The sequence below is a fragment of the Tursiops truncatus genome, chromosome 13 (assembly GCF_011762595.2).
Source record: "Tursiops truncatus isolate mTurTru1 chromosome 13, mTurTru1.mat.Y, whole genome shotgun sequence".
NCBI lineage: Eukaryota > Metazoa > Chordata > Mammalia > Artiodactyla > Delphinidae > Tursiops > Tursiops truncatus.
In genome coordinates, this window is record NC_047046.1 from 81,213,986 (window position 1) to 81,231,774 (window position 17,789).

The 17,789-nt window shown below is 41.3% G+C and overlaps 1 protein-coding gene and 1 pseudogene across 10 annotated transcripts in view; one reads left to right on the top strand and one right to left on the bottom strand.

Annotated features, from left to right (window-relative positions):
* Positions 1–1,781: 1,781 nt before the first annotated feature.
* RTTN (rotatin) overlaps positions 1,782–17,789 on the bottom strand; it is a 142,883-nt gene continuing 126,875 nt past the window's right edge. For 8 of the 10 annotated variants that reach the window (XM_033837837.2, XM_073790814.1, XM_019937201.3 and 5 more), the window contains 4 exons: positions 14,741–15,008; positions 8,792–8,895; positions 7,627–7,696; positions 5,928–6,561 (listed from right to left, as the gene is read on the bottom strand). In XM_033837837.2, coding sequence (XP_033693728.1) covers positions 6,476–6,561; positions 7,627–7,696; positions 8,792–8,895; positions 14,741–15,008 — 528 coding nt within the window. In that variant the 3' untranslated portion in view covers positions 5,928–6,475. Of the gene's footprint in view, positions 1,916–4,337; positions 4,699–5,927; positions 6,562–7,626; positions 7,697–8,791; positions 8,896–14,740; positions 15,009–17,789 lie in introns of those variants that run through there. The other 2 variants (XM_019937200.3, XM_073790813.1) reach the window with 2 other exon arrangements.
* Positions 11,969–13,196, top strand: LOC141276235 (small ribosomal subunit protein eS1 pseudogene; annotated as a pseudogene).

The following is a 17,789-nucleotide window of genomic DNA, read 5'->3' on the forward strand; positions in this document are numbered from 1 at the left end:
CTTCAAATCTTTAAATCAGACAGAGCAAATGCCATATACATTGGAGCTACCAGTTTTTCTTTTTTTACGCGGGCCTCTCACTGTTGTGGGCTCTCCCGTTGCGGAGCACAGGCTCTGGACGCGCAGGCTCAGCAGCCATGGCTCACGGGCCCAGCCGCTCCGCGGCATGTGGGATCTTCCCGGACCGGGGCATGAACCCGTGTCCCCTGCATCAGCAGGCGGACTCTCAACCACTGCGCCATCAGCGAAGCCCGGATCTACCAGTTTTGAATCAGACTCTGTACGCTTAAAGCTTCCCCATTTGGGTCAAAACTCAAAATCACTGTGCAGGAGCTGTAGTATTATCCTCACCTTGCAAATGGAACTGTGTATTATCAGCTGTGGATAGGAAATATGCATGAAAAATGTAAAGTGATGCAATCACAGACTTCTTTCCCTATTGCAATGGTACCAACAGATTAAGCATTTTCCCCAATTTTAAGTCAAAGTATTAAAAGCTTCCTTTCGGCCTTTACTGCTGCCCCTCCTCTCTTTCTGTGCAAAGCAGTGTCATGTTTATTTTAGTCAGGTTCTCACAGTGCCTGCTGCTGCCAAATGTGGGCACTAAGAAACAGGAACTGGAAGGAAGCTGACAGGCTATCTGTTGATTTGTGCTTTTTACACAGGATGGGTAATGCAAACTGGCTTCTTCTGTTTGTTCCACACTGCTGGGGTTGCAGCTTATATAACTTTCAGAATTTAAGGTTCTATTTGCAACTACATCCTGCCTCCCAAAAAGAATAGCCCAAATAAGGTTCTTAGTAAGCAATGGATCTTGCAAGTTTAGCCTAGAATCTTTGTTCCATGTCAGTGCTGGTTATATTTTCAAATCACATCTAAAATACTGCGGTTTTATTCCTACTCTGCTAAACTAAAAAAATATTCTAAGGATTTTAAAATGTTTTTAAGCAGTGCTTTTTGGTTTCATTCTTTATTTTTAGAACCTAACAAAAATCTATTCTCATAAAAAACTACTTATAGTAGTGGCATTTTGACAAAGTCTACAGAATTTTAGCCTAATTTACATTATGAAATTCTGTAGCTTTTGTTAATACAGTATTTTCCATATTCATCCCCTCATTCATTCATTCATGTAAATAAATATAAACTGAACACCTGCTTTGTGAGGCATTGTGGGAGGCATGGAGTCACAAGCTGAGTCAGAAGTCCTGTTTTGAAGCAGACAGTGGGAACAATGACTTTATGCAAGTGAGTATAATACAAGGTGAAAAGCGCTAAGTGATATAAAAGTGAAAAGAAAAAAAAAACACGACTAAAATTGGTGTGGAAACTCAAAGAGTAAAGACTTTCCTGCCAGCTGGGGAATCTGACACAGCTTCACGGGAGACGTGACATTTGATCTTAGCCTTTTAAAGCAGGCAGAAATGGAAACGTAAAGGTGGGTGGAGGCACACGGGTGGAGGAAAGTTAGAGAATTCAATCAAAGAGGCAGGAGAAGAAAGGGCACGGATAAGCAAGCCAGAGAATGTGAAGAAGGTACAAGGTAAGTTGAGAATAATGTCCAACAAGGACCCGTGTCCTTTATCCTCTGGCCTTCTTTGTGTCTAATACAGGGAGCCAGGCAAGGATTAGCCACAAAAACAAACAAGAGGATGTTCAAAGTTTCAAGAAATCTTAGAAGCTCATAGTATAACCTCTCTTTATTGGCCACCAGAGAACGGATTTGCTAAGCTTAAACAATTCTCTCCATTTTCCCAATAAACATACCGGCCAACCAACGCCAGAGCACATGAGCACAGGGGCGAGTGGACCTCCCTCCAGCACAGGCTTCTCTGGCTTCCACTCGGCGAGTTTCATACTGACCAGGATCTGGCTGTACTTGTTCCTAAAACATCTGTACCGCTTGGACTCCTTACTGTAATTATAGAATTTGGTTAAATACTAAGGACAGTGGTAAGATGAAAAATAATTATTTCTATAAGAGCTAAGTTGGATGCTTTGCAAAGAATTAGAAACAAGGAGTCACAAATTGCTATTGAATCTGGTGAGGTGAGTTAACTACAAAAGAAAGTCAGAAATAATAGAAATTTGGAAGAATTCTTGGATACAATGGTAAAGAAAAATCTGGAAGAGGTTGAGGTTTAGATCGCTTAGTAAGTGTCTCAGTTTTTGCTCCACTTCCAGAAACTGAAACTGGAAATTGTCCAGAGATGTGATTTATGCCCCAAAACATAACATCAGTGAAGGAACTACCTTCAAAAAAGGCCTCAGCCCTTATTAAGAGACTGGGTAATGAACACATATTTACATATTTGAAATTAATGGTAAAAGTACATATATTTTTTAATCTTCCAATTAATTTTTTGATTAATTAAACTATCATTGAGAATGCTGGTATCTGCTCAGACCAACTACTCTGTCTTCACAGCCATATTTCTCTATGATAAGCAGGTGGGTTCTGACAACTGAAGGCTTTCATGTCATGGGAATAAACCCACACCAGGAAGTGATCTTACTTTATTCTCTGACAGTACTATTTCCAGTTCTAAATGCAACTAGACTTAATCACAAAGTCTAAACACAGATCGAATAAATTCAGTAAGCATCTAACCTCTTATTTTTAATTTGGGAACATAATACTTTAACTTCTAGTTGTATCATGTTTTTCTCTTAAATCAGCTAGAACGTTGGCCAGTGGGGCAGGGATTGGTGGTTGCCTAACCGAACCCCTTGTTCCTTTCTGCCCGGCAGAGGCCTGTGTTACTAAACGTGCAGTGAGCCCCGCTGAAGGACTACAACCCTTCGCTTCCCTTGTAGTCAACACACTGTTCTGTCCAAGGACCTAAGGGCAAGTTGTTAGACTGCTCTTTTGGGAAGCCTCCTGAAAGGGGCAATAGACAGCTGGGGGAGTTCTTTTCCTTCCAGATGCCCACGTGGCAACTTGCCGAAGGAAGAATGCATCAAAGAAGGATGGGCACTTGAGCCCCTGAGGACACCGTCAGCCAAGGACTACACCCCACCCCGGGGTGGCGGTGGGGAGCTTGCTGGCTGTGGAAAAAAACAAAAAACAGAAAAAGAAACTCTTCTCTCACTGAAGCCATTATTATTTTGGACTTTCTACTCTGCAATCATGGCTTTTCCTAAGAGATATAAGAGGTAACTTTTTATAAGAGGTATCATATCCACATACTGATTCTTTGCGATCCAATCTTTACAAATAACACCAGAAAACGATTAAAAATAGTTTTCCACTTTATAATCTGTCTCTTCCCAGGGTAAGCCAAGGGAAGAATGTTCTAACAGAGTATCTGAGGAAGTCATGTTTCCAGAACTGCAAGCAATCTGCTACCAGAACACCAAGCATTGCTGCCCAGAGGAATGAACCAAATGGGACGCAGACGCTCCAAAGGCACGGCTGCGGGCACGGGTAAGACCATAGGGAAAGAGACATCATTGGAAAAGAAGAAATGCATGAAAGAATCTTTCCCTTGGAGTCTACATTAAAGCACATACATTTCTCTTGGCTTTCATGTGAAATTAGTTAAAAAGAAATTTATTGAACGTTACCATATGGATCTTTTATGAAACACCGTTTTTTAAAAAAAGCAGATTTTTTTTCTGAAGCAGATTTCCCAAATGCAGAAGGAGCAAATGAAACACAAAGATGAACATTGTTGGGAACAGTTAAAACAGTATCATGCCGAGCCCCTCACATCTCGCTGCCAAACCTCAGAATCCCAGGTCTTGGCATGGTCTTCCCTACATCCTGGGCCTATGTATGAGACTTGTTACCTGAGTTCTATAAGGAATCTCCTTGAGGAATAACTTCTGACTTAAGAAAAATAAGCTCTAAGTTCCCCAAAACTAAGTTTCCTAATTCACAATGGCCTTTTATCATCCATTCCCCTAACTTCCTGGATCACACAGGCCAACAACAGGTGGCAAGAGGAAAAGGTCTGCTCCCAAACTGATGGATTCTGTAAGCTAAGATTTTCTTCCGGCTGCTAAGGTTATAATTTCTTGTATTTTCCATTTTCATAATTCAGATGGAGAAGGGGCAATATTTCACCAACTGACATTCAATCAAGACAACCTGTTGAGCCGAAGAAGAAAAAGCATCAGGTCACCCAGGTGTATTTAGCACCTCTATGCAGTGCTTTGCGAGACTTAGACGACTTGCTCAATGTCTGTGCCTTTAGCGACCTCAGGACTGTGGATGTGCACCTCCACCAGAAACGGATGATCTTTTTGGAATGTGGGAGCCTTAGTTCTGACAACAAAACTCACTTTCCAGCACATCCCCCTCCCCAAAGGGAGAGAAGCATTGCAAGGACACAAAAGAGTTAATGCTTTAATGAAAGAGAGATACATTTCTGAGACTGTAAGAATAATCAATCACTGATAACATCTAATAGACAATGAGCTACGTACCAGGTACACAGAGAAGACTGGGCACTCAATCCTCTCCCCAACTTTACAAGGTGGGTATACTTATCCCCAGTGACAGCGGAAGATATGGCCTGGAGGCTGTCCCAGGTCCCTGCAGATGTGCAGGGTGAGGCCAGGGCTGGCCCCAGGTCCATATGACTCCAGAGCCCTATGCCCTTAACCACTTCGCCACGTTCCCCGAAAGAACTGTGGTCACACCTCGTATGGCAGGAACAGGAATGCCAGTCATTATTCTTACTCATCAACCTGCTGAATTTGAGAAACATCATGGGTCAAGCAGCAGATCCCAGGAAATGGGGGGCAGACAAGGTGCAGCCACAAGACTAATGATGGAAAATATACTCATCACCTGTATTAATCTAACACTACAAAGGGAAACTGGGGACCTGCAATTAAATGGTCAAATTCTATTTTTCACTCCATTATTTACAGAATACCAAAGAAAAGTACTTCCAGCTATTCACTTCTGAAAAGGATTTTAGGAAGAGTGGGGAAAGGCTCCAAGTAGGTCAGCTAATTATTCTACTTGTTTCCTCTGTTTTCAAAACCAGTCGTCCCCCAGACTGCTCAAGGCCCTAAATACAGACACCCCAGGATCAATGTCTGCCTGCAACCTCAACTTCCCTCTTCATCACCCACAAACGGATCACCTAGCCACTGCATTCACTCACCTCTAACACAGGTACAACAGCAGTATTTTAGAGAAAGACAGATTAAATAATAAATGTTTGGAGAATAGTGCCTGTGACATAGAAAGAGCTCTTTAAACGGAAGTTACAGAGAAATCTGTTCTATCAGTCATCAATGAGGGCTTAAAGGTGATACCAAGAAAATGACATAGAGTACAAGAAACCAGGAAAAAAGGAAGAAATAATTCCTAAGATTCCTGCTCTTAGAATTCTTCAGAATACTGGCATGTCCATTGCTTCAAATTAATTTGGGCTATCCAGAAACTTCTGAACTTCCTAGACCTATTTTTCAGATCTCTAATGAATAACTTTCAGAAACTACAAATTTATCTGCTTCTATTTCAGCATTTAACACATATTTTGTCCCCATGCTTCTAGCGTAAATAACATCCCATGGCTTATTTTATTAATGATAGCAATTTGCTAACAGTACTTAATAAAAAAAGTTTTTTTTTCTTTTTCTTGTTAATCATAGTTTAATTAGAAAACATTTTCCTAAATAATGAGTGTGTATATATGTGTGTGGTGTATGTGTATGTATATGCAGGATCTTAGTTCCCCGATGAGGGACTGAACCTGGGCCACAGCAGTGAAAGCGCCAAGTCCTAACCACTGGAGCACCAGGGAACTCCCAATCTTAAGTTCTGAGTTCAGAACTACATGTTAGTTAAGAGTTATGTGAGGAGGTCTTGACAGAGTTGTTCCTGCTAGATTTTTCACATTCCTGTTCTTCATGATGTTCTGAGCTGAGACAGAATTTGAACCCAGGCCACGGTACATGACCATAAACACTATTTCTTCCTTTTTTATTACACAACATTTCAGAGGTTGAAAGGTGAAAATAATAAAATATAACACATTTATAAATCATATGGAAAGGAATTACTATCACTAAAAATTGCAAAAAGAAGCTAATCACAAAATTATACAGGTTTACTACAAATATTCCTTCACTGATGTGTATGCTTTGAAAAATAAGGGTTTGTATTGATGAGCCAAATTTCACGTAAAAATTTTTTTAAAAAAGGAAATCAGAACACAATGTCTTCTTTCCATTCCTAAAATTTATATTCATGAGACTGCTAAAAGCCTGTAAGCAGCAATTATTAGTCAATTTTCAGTTGCTAAAAATATTTTATTTTATTAAATAACTGATAAATAGGATTTTTACAAAACACATTGCATAGAAAAAAAAGAGTTTGTGTTCCCAGGACTCTCTATGCCCTTTGATGCAGAGGCTTAGCACGTCTTCAGGGACAGGTCTACACACAACTTGCTTCAAGGTTGGCTCACCTGTCCGGTGGCCGCTGGCTTCGGGGCAAAGCATCTCAGAGCGCTCATGAAGAGTTAAGTTGCTGCACAAGGTTTTCAAGACATTTCAAATAATAGGCATTTAGAGGAGTTTCTTCTGAGTTTAAGAAAGCTGAGACAGAAAAATTAGAGCACAGAAGAGCAATTTATTAAACTTTAGCACTGCACTGAACAGCAGACACACACACAAACACATGTGAATAGGATTATCTGTGACAAAGTTCTATTCCAATTCTTGAGTGCTAGCATTATAAGAATATTTTTTAATTTAATATTTAAAATACTAAACATTTTAAAAATTAAGAAGTTATGGAATTTATTTTTAATTACTGGTTTAGCCACAGAGTGTAAACAAAAATCAATATACCTCCATAATGGATACTATTACCTACGATCCCAAATGAATGCCTTGCTCTTTTTACGGACCACCCCTCCTACCACATAAATTCAAACATTCACTGCCTCTAGAAACTCATGGTCATAGCTAGAAACAAACCGAAGGGGGGGAAAAAAAACCCCAAACCAAACCACTTACAAAAAAATTACACTATAAAAACATAAAAATTATTAGCCAACAGACACAGTACAGGAAAGACACAGTTCAGTACCTTAGTGGAAAAAAGGTTTAGAGAATAATGCTCATTGAAAACTGGTATCACTTAAAATGAAAAATGCACTTTGAGAGGAAAACTCTACCTCATATCATGGTCACATCACAGGACCGAGTGGATGCAGGGGCAATGGGATCTATTCTTGGAAGACTGTAATTCAACTCCCTGACGTTAGATCAACATTTTCTGTTCAAGGTCAGTTCTAATTGGGCCTAGTTCTTATCATGTAAGAACATACTTCAGCACAGTGGTGGCCACCGGCAAAAAGAAATGTGATACAAAAAAATGAGCTGGAGAAACATCACTGACACGTCAAGAAAATACTGTATCTCAAACATTCATCTATTAGAACATTTTATTGTTTTAAAAAATGTTACAATGAAAAACATGGACCAAGTATTGGCACACTTGACAATGCCTCAGCATAAAAGCTCCTCAGACTCAGTGTAGAACATCAGTGTAGAAAACTGCCATTTTGCTGTCAACTGTCCAAATGTATCATTAATCAGAGAACTCAGGGAACAGCTTCCAAGTTTAACTATAATCTCTTTAATAATAAAACTTACTTTTCTTTGCTGTGGAATATGCTTCATCCACTCTTCTTTTTATTGATGGATTTTTCAAAGTTGTTTTTGCCTAGGATAATATAGAGCAATCCATCAATTAGATTTATTCCCATGTGTTTAATTATCAGGATAGCACAATACTAATACTAAGTCTGCGCTTGTTGACTACAGTATTAAACAGGATACTACAGAAGAGAATGATGTAGCTAGAGATTCTACACTACTCCATCCCACTGTGCCACCGCCCACATCCTTCCCTATCTGACTTGATTTTTACTCTACTGTCCCATGTTCTTCCTTCCCTGCCCTTTTCCCCCTTCTCCCCTGATCTCAATTTGCTATTTTAAACTATACCATCTCAGTTTCAGTATTTCATTATTTCCTCAAACCTCAGATTTCAGATCAAGGATACACAATACTAGCAGTCGGCCAGTTGGTCAACAAGTATTTACTGAGCGATTCCAAAGTGCATAACCCTGTGCTGAGCCCTGGGGGTACAGGGGTGACAGTGACAAGAGCAGCCTCTGTCCTCACAAGTGCTGACACCAGCCAGTGCGCACCAGGGACGGCCAGCTGCGTGAGCACCGTTTGGGGATGGCCATCTATCCTAACACTGTCACCTGGCCACTACTCAGCCACTAGGTACACACAGGTATTTCTCTCAGGAGTGAGACGTCTGCAATCAAAGAGAAGACCAGAGGCCAGAGAGAGCAGGTGCAAGTCCCACCTGCTGGCCGTTCCCCTGGGGCCGGCCCTGTGTCACAGCCTTACAAGGACTGAGCTGACTTCAAAGTTCAGTGATGACGTGTCCTAGAGAAAGGCGAATCTCGCAACTGGATAAAACTTCATTGTTCGGCCTGATTTCAAGATGAGTTTTTCCTTGACACGTCTTTTAGAAGAAACAGTTCATACTAGCATTGTACCAATATGGCAAATCAAGTTATATTCACAGGGAAAATTCACTCGAGAGAGAAACACTTGGAACTGAGACACCTCCTATTGAAATGATTACATGAAAGACTTTGACAGATAGTTTACTAATGGTTTGAATGCACAAAGGCAACACTGTCTTTGACTCTTGATTTTTTCCTTTCTGACAGTCCTCTGACTTCCGGACAGCCTTGGTGTTTGCCCCCTAGGGACAACAATGATTTTAAGAACTGACCTTTTGGTAATTGTGAATCAAAGCCCAAAGCGCAGCTGCTCCAATCCTCTGAGCATTTTGATTCTCACTTTCCAGACAGGAAGCTAGCACACTAATGACTTTTTCTAATAATAAGCACATTAAAAAAAAAAGTTCAGTCCCAGACAATACATTGTATTCATATCTTAGACTGGTCAGATAACCCCTTTTTACCCACCAAACAAATAAATAGTTGGCAAAAGCAATCTTTTATAACATGTGGTATGGGGGAGAACCACCTGGAAACAAATTGTTTTCACAGCAGGCACAGAACTGTCAGGGAAGCCACGGCTGCTTAACGTTTTAGGCCCTAATTCAACAAAGGCACATTCATTTAAAGACAACGATAGAGCAGAAGTAAGCCACTACACAATGAGTTTATCAATGAGCCGTTCAATCATATCTCACATCTTCACATGCAGGAAAATAGGACTTGGTCTTATGATAAATTATAAAGACATTATACAAACATATCAATAGCATGGGCTACAATATAAAACAATAGTCAAGAAATACCATATTAGTTAAGCCTTGTAAAAAAGGCCTAAACATTTCAAAGGCATGTTTGTGTATGTGTGTGTGAGAGAGAGAGGAAAATGTTTTTTAAAGGCGTAACAACACACAAGATACAGCCCCTCTGTGCAAAGCTGGCCAGAGGATGAAAGACTTACAAATTATCTGCAGCAGCCTACTCATTTTAAAGTACAGATGTCTAGCCCCAAGGAGATCGTCCAAGTGTTTCAGAACAATACACGAACCTATTTTACTACTTAACTGTATGGATCATTAAATTCTATCCAATTATTTTCCCTCTAAAATGTGTGATTTTAAAAACATGCTGCATTCCTAGGGGTGAAACCCTTGTTATTGGGAACTCTCCCTATGCATTATCCCCGCCTCAGTGAATGCACCTAACTGCAGCCCAGCTGAGGGCACACTCTGTGTGTCCGCTCACTGATGAATATTCACACTGCAAGTTTATTGTAGGGGCTCAATAAATACTAGTGGGATGAAAGATTCCATAACTAAAGCAAACAAAAATGATTTCAAGTAATCTTATTTAGCATTTTTCAAGAAATTTTAAGAAATTTAAAATCTTTTACAGAAAAAAAAAAAAAAAAGCGGCTCCATAAAGTGAGCTGTGTGCAGCAGAGGGACAGACAGCGTGGAAGTGAGGTGTGGGCGCTGCCACTCTCTGCCGACTACCCCCTGCTGCCTCACCACCTGCTCTGCACTCCCCGCCACCTCTGTATCATAACCTACCCAGACCCAGGCTATATATATACAACTGTTACCTGATGCAATTCATCATGTGAGGTGATGGGTGGCAGCTGGTACTCTTAGGGACCATCATCAAATGCGAGGGTGATTTCTGTGTTCTCCAACTGAGTATCATCCAGGCATGTTTCCATACTTTTTATCAGACACTCAGAACATATAACCCATGATCTAAATAAGTTTATATAACTCCTTCAACCAGTTACTATCTCTTAAAATTTTTAATAAAGTACTGTATAGGTACTGTATAATGTATAGGTCACTTAATGTAGTGTCCCCTCTGATAATGCAAGTGGATCAATTTTTTTTAAAACACATTTTATTGTGAAATATAATATGTATACAAAAAAGCATATAAAACATTTTTAAGTTTAACAAATAGGTATGAACTGAACTTGCACAGAAACATAGAAATAACCTCGAGAACAGACGTGGATTTATTTTTATTTATCTGCTCGAAATTATCTGAGTCTCCTGAATCTATGGATTCGTGTCTGACGAAAACAGTTCTTAAAATGTTTAGCTGTCCTCGCTTACATTTCCTCTCTTCTCCTCTCCTTTGAGGACTTCAATTAAACATGCAATTAGACTGTCCCAATGTATCTGCTATGTCACTTACCTTTTTTTTTTATTTTAAACCCTTTATTCTTTTAATCCTTTCTCATCTTTTTTAGCTGCCTGTGCTGCATTCTGGATATTGTTTTTCTGATCTATCTTCTAATACCTAAGTTTCTCCTCCACTGCACCTAACTTGCTGCCAGACATGTATACTGAGTGTTTAATTTTGGCTATTGAAGTTCTAGAATAGTCCTGTCTAACAGCACTTCCTACAGTGATGGAAATAATTATATGTATGTGGTCTAATAAGATAGCCAATAGCCACATGTAGCTAGTGTGACTAACAAACTGAATATATAATTTACACTTAAACACCTATAAGTGGCTAACTGATTATCATACTCAACAGTGAAGCTCTGCTTGGTTCTTTTTCCAAATCTTTCAATTTTTCAGTTTCCTATTCCCAGCAAATACTTTCAAGTTTGTCATTTATTTATCTAAATACTGTATAAATAAAGTCATTTCAAATCTGTGTTTTAGAATTCCAGCATCTGAAATCTAGGCAGATACGTTGGTATTTTTCCCCCTGCTCTTTCTCACTCATGTTGCCATTTCTCCTGACAAGCTTGGTCATCTTTAACTGTATACTGGCTGATGCTTTTGAAAAATTATTTGTGGAGGTTCCCTGAGGCCTAGTCCAAACTTGTCCTCCATCCATCAGAGGGCAGTCTGCTTCTGCTCAGCCCCCCGCGGCACTGTCAATCGAGGATCAGCTCCAACCAAGGTCATGGGCCACTTGTCTATGTGTGTCTGGGGTGCAGAGCTGTGAGGGGCAGTCTGTGGTGCCCATTCTCACACTTGTTTTTCTTCTCTTTCTAGTCGCCTGCATGAGGTTTGGGGCACCAATTTAATTCTGATTCATCCTCTTCTAAGAGGTTAGTTCTTTGGGATTCCAGCTCAATACCTGCAGGATGGTCCATAAGACTCCAGAGATTCCCGGCGTCTGTCCCCTCCCCTCTTGGCACTCCTGGACAAAAGCCCCAGCACACAAAGCTGGCAAATGTCCTGGGAGCTAAAGAGCCTTCTACAAACTTCTTACCTGTCTGGGTACACACTTTCAATCAAAATTGGCCTAGAAGTTTCCCACTATGTTTTCAGTTCTTTGATTTTTTAAGGTGAATTTTAATATATTTTATCTAGCATGTTCTTGTTTTCAGAGAGGAGACCTACCCTGACATGACCAGAAACAAGGAGTACTCTGGATCTGTTTAAACAGCAAAGTCAAGCCCCACTGCCCACTCTACTCCTGGCCATCTAGACTGGATGTTTGGGTGCTACTATCAGAGTTACGCAGCCTTGCTGGGAAGATTTTCAAGCTGCCTGACCCTGCCAAGCATTCCCTCTGGATCCCCAAGTGGAGACGGAGGCAGTGCCTGCGACACATCCATGTAGAAACGGCACAGTTGCTGCTTCCTACCCTGCCTTGAAGGCCCCTGATCTCACATCTGTGGGGCTGGGGAAAGCTACTTCTTTAAGCTAGTGAAGGAGAGAGCACATTGCTGATACAAGGAAATGTTTAAAAATAAATCCTGAGTGATCCAGCCTTTTGGCTCTCTGAGCAGCACCCTGGCAGTCAACAGTAACAAGCATCTTATGAAAGGCAGCAAAAAGGGAGCCAAGAAGAAAGCGGTTGACCAATTTTCTAAGAAAGATTGGTATGATGTGAAAGTACCAGCTATGTTCAATATAAGAAATATTGGGAAAATACTGGTCACGAGAACTCAAGGAACCAAAATCACATCTGATGGCCTCAAGGGTCGTGTTTTTGAAGCGAGCCCTGATGATCTGCAGAATGATGAAGCTGCATTTAGAAAATTCAAGCTAATTACTGAGGATGTTCAGGGCAAAAACTGCCTGACCAATTTCCATGGCATGGATCTTACGCATGACAAAATGTGCCCCATGGTCAAAAAATGGCAGACCATGATTGAAGCTCACGTTGATGTCAAGACTACCGACGGTTATTTGCTTCGTCTCTTCTGTGTGGGTTTTACTAAAAAATGTAAATCAGATTCGGGAAGACCTCTTATGCCCGGCACCAGCAAGTCCACCAGATCCACAAGAAGATGATGGAAATCATGACCGGAGAGGAGCAGACAAATGACTTGAAAAAGGTGGTCAATAAATTGATTCCAGACAGCACTGGAAAAGACACAGAAAAGGTCCATGATGTTTTTGTTAGAAAAGTAAAAATGCTGAAGAAGCCCAAGTTTGAACTGGGAAAACTCACAGAGCTACAGGGTGAAGGTAGTAGTCCTGGAAAAGCTGTTGGGGATGAGACAGGTGCTAAAGTTGAATGAGCTAATGGATATGAGCCAACAGTCTAAGAATCTGTTTAAAATTCAGATTTTAATGGTGACAAATAAAAGATCTTATTTGTGGGAAAAAAAAAACAAAACCCTGAGTGATCCAGAAATGGAAAATGCAGACTTTTCCTTCAGTTCCCTAAAGCCTGACCTTTTCCCAACTCTCTCAATAATAAAATTGCAGTTAGCAGTCCCCAAAGAAAACATTTATTCTGAGAAAGGTGAATGCTAACAGGTGATGGCAGGAAGAGGAACAGACGCCTCACACAGGCCGTCTCACTGCCCTCTGAGGTAAGGCCCTAACGTCACCCTCATTTCACAAACGTAAGGACTGAGGGAGACACAGCGAAGGAGGATGGAAACCTGGAAACAAGTCGCTGGAGCGCCCCCCTCCCAGCCCCTCCCCCATGGCAGCTACACAGAGTCAGCAGAGGGGCCACGGGAAAGGAGATCATCGTTCATTTAGGTAAGTTAAAGGCTGGCTGAGCTTCTAAAATCTTCCCCTGCATTTCTAGCAATTCAATAATTATTATCAGAAAAATAGAATCATGACTATACACAACAAAATGTAAGCAGAATCCTTTCCACTTGGAAAACTCCGCGTTTCATAGAAAAACACCTCTAAGAAAAGTTTAAGTGAAAAACATGAATGGAAAGAGAATTAATACATCTGGAGCATCTACCATGTACCACAAACAGTGCCAGGCAGTTTATGTGTTAACAACTGATTTCTACCGAAGTCAAGAAAGGAGAGACCATTTTCTAGATGAAGAAAGTGGACCTGGAGAAGCTGCCCCAGGCGATGCTGCGGGAGCACACGAGGGCCTGGCATCCGGCACCAGGTACGTGGGAGACTAGAGCCCACCTCTTGTCTTTTCATGATAACACACCTCCTCATAAAACTTGAAATTCACACACCCCTCACAGAAACAGCACATGGTTGCACAAACAGATGTTTCCATTTCGCTCCTTCCGTTCCAAAATTTTTCTGAATCCTCACCGATCCTCGCCTCCATCTGTCCTGAGATCAGAGAATGGAGTCGCTGTGAAGCTACTGTCACCATGTGCTGTTGGGTCCTGAACTCTGCTGACTGCTCAGTGTGGCTCTCAAGCTCACACACCCACTGGGCACCCACTAGTGACGGGCGTGAGTCTAGCTGCTCCAGATAAACATGAACAAAAGAGGCAGAAGCCTCTTGACGTGTAAGAGCTTATGTTCCAGTGCAGGCAGACGAGGAACACACAGATATACACTGAAAACACAGTGTAGCAGCTGGTGGTAGTGCTATGGGGAAACGTAAAACAGGGGAGGGGGCAGAGGGTGAGAGGGCGGGGAGGCAGGAGGAAGAGGTGGGGTTACCACGTGGACAGGCTGGTCTGGGCAGGCTCCACGGACAGGGCAGTGCCCGCTCAAAGGCGTGGAGGAGTCAGAGGACCAGGACGAGGGACGGGAGGAGGGAGGTGGGGCCCAGGCCCACCTCGGTACCACCTCCTGGATCCAGCCTGGCTGTTGTGCGGCGACTTGTTAATCCGGGAGACTCAGCAGCAACTCAGGGACGGGAATCACACCCGATTCAATTCGTCCCTACAGCTGCAGCCTCCCACAGTGCCTTGAACGCGGCGCATGATGAATAAGCACCTGGCACATTATTTATAAACTATCCTGTGTTTTCACCTGAATAACCACACGGATAAATAGATGCGTGTGGTGTACAGGCAGAATACTCACCATTAGCCAGGATCTTGGGCTTATTGGCAGGGCTGAAGCAAATGTTATGAAAAATAAGAAGAGGTAGATAAGGGCTGCTCTTATGCTTGAATTTGCTCATCTCTGTAAGTAAGTCTAAACAGCCATCGAGCCTCAGGATCATTTGCTGCCCATCTTCTCCAAACGATATGTTCAGGAGTAACTTCAACCAAAGAATGGTCAGATTACTGAGATGTTTATTTCCTCCTTTTGGCAATGTTAGAGACAGGAAGTTCTGTAAGAAGTTACTCTGTGGATAAATAGAGAGAATATCATTTTCCTCTTGAGTCTTTTCATTATTTTCCTAGTCCCTCAGAGATCACGTACTAGCATTCTGCTCCTCTTTTCCCCAACTTTAATTTCTCCTTCCTCCCAATACCTTCCAAATACTCCATCTATACTGTTTCCAGGTATAAGTGAAAAGGTTAAGGAGTGCTTAAATTTTAATTTAAATTTTAAGTGCTCAAATTTTAATTCTCACTAATCCTTTCCTGATGATGGATACAGTAACTAGTCAACTCCTAGTTATTTAGGGTTGATCATTCAGTTTGGGGATTATTTCAGGCTTCCTGAGTTTTCTCTTTCTGTCTGCCTTCTGGCAATTTTGCTCCTCATTTAAAGTGATCCTACAGGAAAGAAAAAGAAACAAAACCTCAGTCAGTCTTGGACACCAGTTAACAACTCTGGTAGTACCAACGACAAGTGTTTTTTTAAAAAAAATCTGTGGGTACATCTTATATTCACTTTACCCCAGCTGCTCATCATTACAGATGATTTCTCGTGGCTACATGTCATTCTTGTAAACTTATAGATGAGAAAGCTCCGTTACTTAACTGTAAGAGTCCTTTCAACCTCCAAATAAAACCCCTTCTATAAAACCACACCAAACCCTGAACTATGTGAAAGACAATAACTTATTGCCTAGAATAATCTGTATGCAAACAAGGAAAGAGGGCATAAAAGTATCAGATCAAGAAGCAGCCCAGGACAGCATGGGAACCACAGGCATTTGGATCAGGGCGCAGAAGTACAATCGCTTAACTTTCACAACTCTCCAGAGTAGCTCATCTTTCTTCCTGTTTAACGACCTATTCTGGCTTATTTCTTGGGTTCCCCTATACCTAAATCAAAATTTTGGCTTGAATCTATAAAATAAATTTGGCACTTTTACATAAAAGGACTGAGTACAAGAACGAAACGAGCTACAGAAACATTAGCAACACCACCCAAGCAACAAGTAAACTGCAGAACTGCATCCCACTCTGCCCTGCCCTTGCCATCACTCACATCTCTTCCCACCTCTCAGCCCAAATTAGTGCTTTTTAGATTCATCCCTTGTCTTTCCCATTCAGCTAGATTCTGCCATGATCTTGGGGATCTGGAGTTGACAACAGTGATAAAATATATGATAGTACTTTAAATTGTAAATATGCTCTGGGCAGTCCTTCTTTTTGCTGGGCCTAAAGACATTTTTAGACGATTTCCTGCACTGGGTAGGATGCAAAGAAATATGCCGTGGTAGAGAAAAAAGAGATTATTTTAGAATTTTAGTTGTACAATAGCATTAGCTACATTTTCTAATAACTACAGATGAGTTATGGGAGGTGTAGCTGAAAGTGTCCAGGGCTCTTCATAACAATGAGCAGAGGAAGGCTCGGAGGATTCCTAATTCGAGCAGAGGAAAAATAACCTGACTGATCTGCACCTGAAATGGAAATCTGATGAAATGGAGTCCGATCACACTTATATCAAAATACGCTTAAGGGGACTTCCCTGGTGGCACAGTGGATAGGACTCTGCGCTTCCAATGCAGGGGGCCCGGGTTCAATCCCTGGTCAGGGAACTAGATCCCGCATGCATGCTGCAACTAAGAAGCCGGCCTGCTGCCACTAAGAGTCGGTGCAACCAAATTAATAAATATTTTTTTTTAAAAAAAGGAGAAAAACAAAATATGCTTAAGTACCTTACCAAAATCATAGATTGGGGGTTGAAATATCTTAGAGATCATTTTGTTTAATCTAAAATTTTTTTGAATGAAGAAACTGAAGCTTAAAAAGAATAAGCATCAGCTCAGTCACACATCAGATCCAAGATTAGCATTTATATTCCACTTGGGAATTCCAACTTTGCTTCCTACCAGCGTGCTCTCCATAAGGAAGTGGCAGAAAGCACTGTCCCCCCCCACCCCCACCCAACAAAATCCAGTTGCAGATGACTTCACACACACACACACACACACACACACACACACACACACACACACACACACACAGAGCAAATATCCAGCCATGTGCTGAGGTGAGAGCAGTAGGTCCCTGATGTGCATGGCGTGAATATTCCCACCATGGCTGATTTCAAGATACCACCAAGATGTCAGCTGGCTTGCAAAATTCCTGAAAATTAACAAAAACACTCATGAACCAGCGTGAGTTAGCTCCAACATACCACTGAGAAGATCTTTGTTTAGTAAGACTGCTATTTATTTAGAGATTGCACTCAAAGTGTGTTTGTTTTTGGAGGGGGTGGTGGCTGGGGAGATGATACAATAGAGGAAAAGGAGACTCAATTCTTATGAATGTGGTCAATTTTTGCAATTTACCTTGGCCTTCATGTAAATGAAAGGGAAGCATTCAAATTACTATGTACTAGTAAGTAACAGATAATCTGATCATATTCAAATTTTAAGGAATCTTCCAAATTAGGGATCCTGTTTACACGCACCTAAATACAGCCTAAGGGAACACGTGTACTGGGTTTGCTTAAGCCAACCGTCCCTCTTAAAGCGCCCAAGTTGAAACCAGCGGCGGGAAGTCACGTTCTGGCACAGGAGTCTCAGGGACTGAAAAGTCACCTGTGTGCCACAAAGAACTTAGGTCTAACTTGAGGAGGGGCCGTCATTTCATAAACCATTTGACAATGTAAATTGAACTAGAATTGTTATGCTCAATTTGGTCTGTTTTTTGTGTGTTTAAAGACCAATATATCGCTTTTATGATCTCAAATAAATGTAACACAGCTGTCTTTCTAAAAC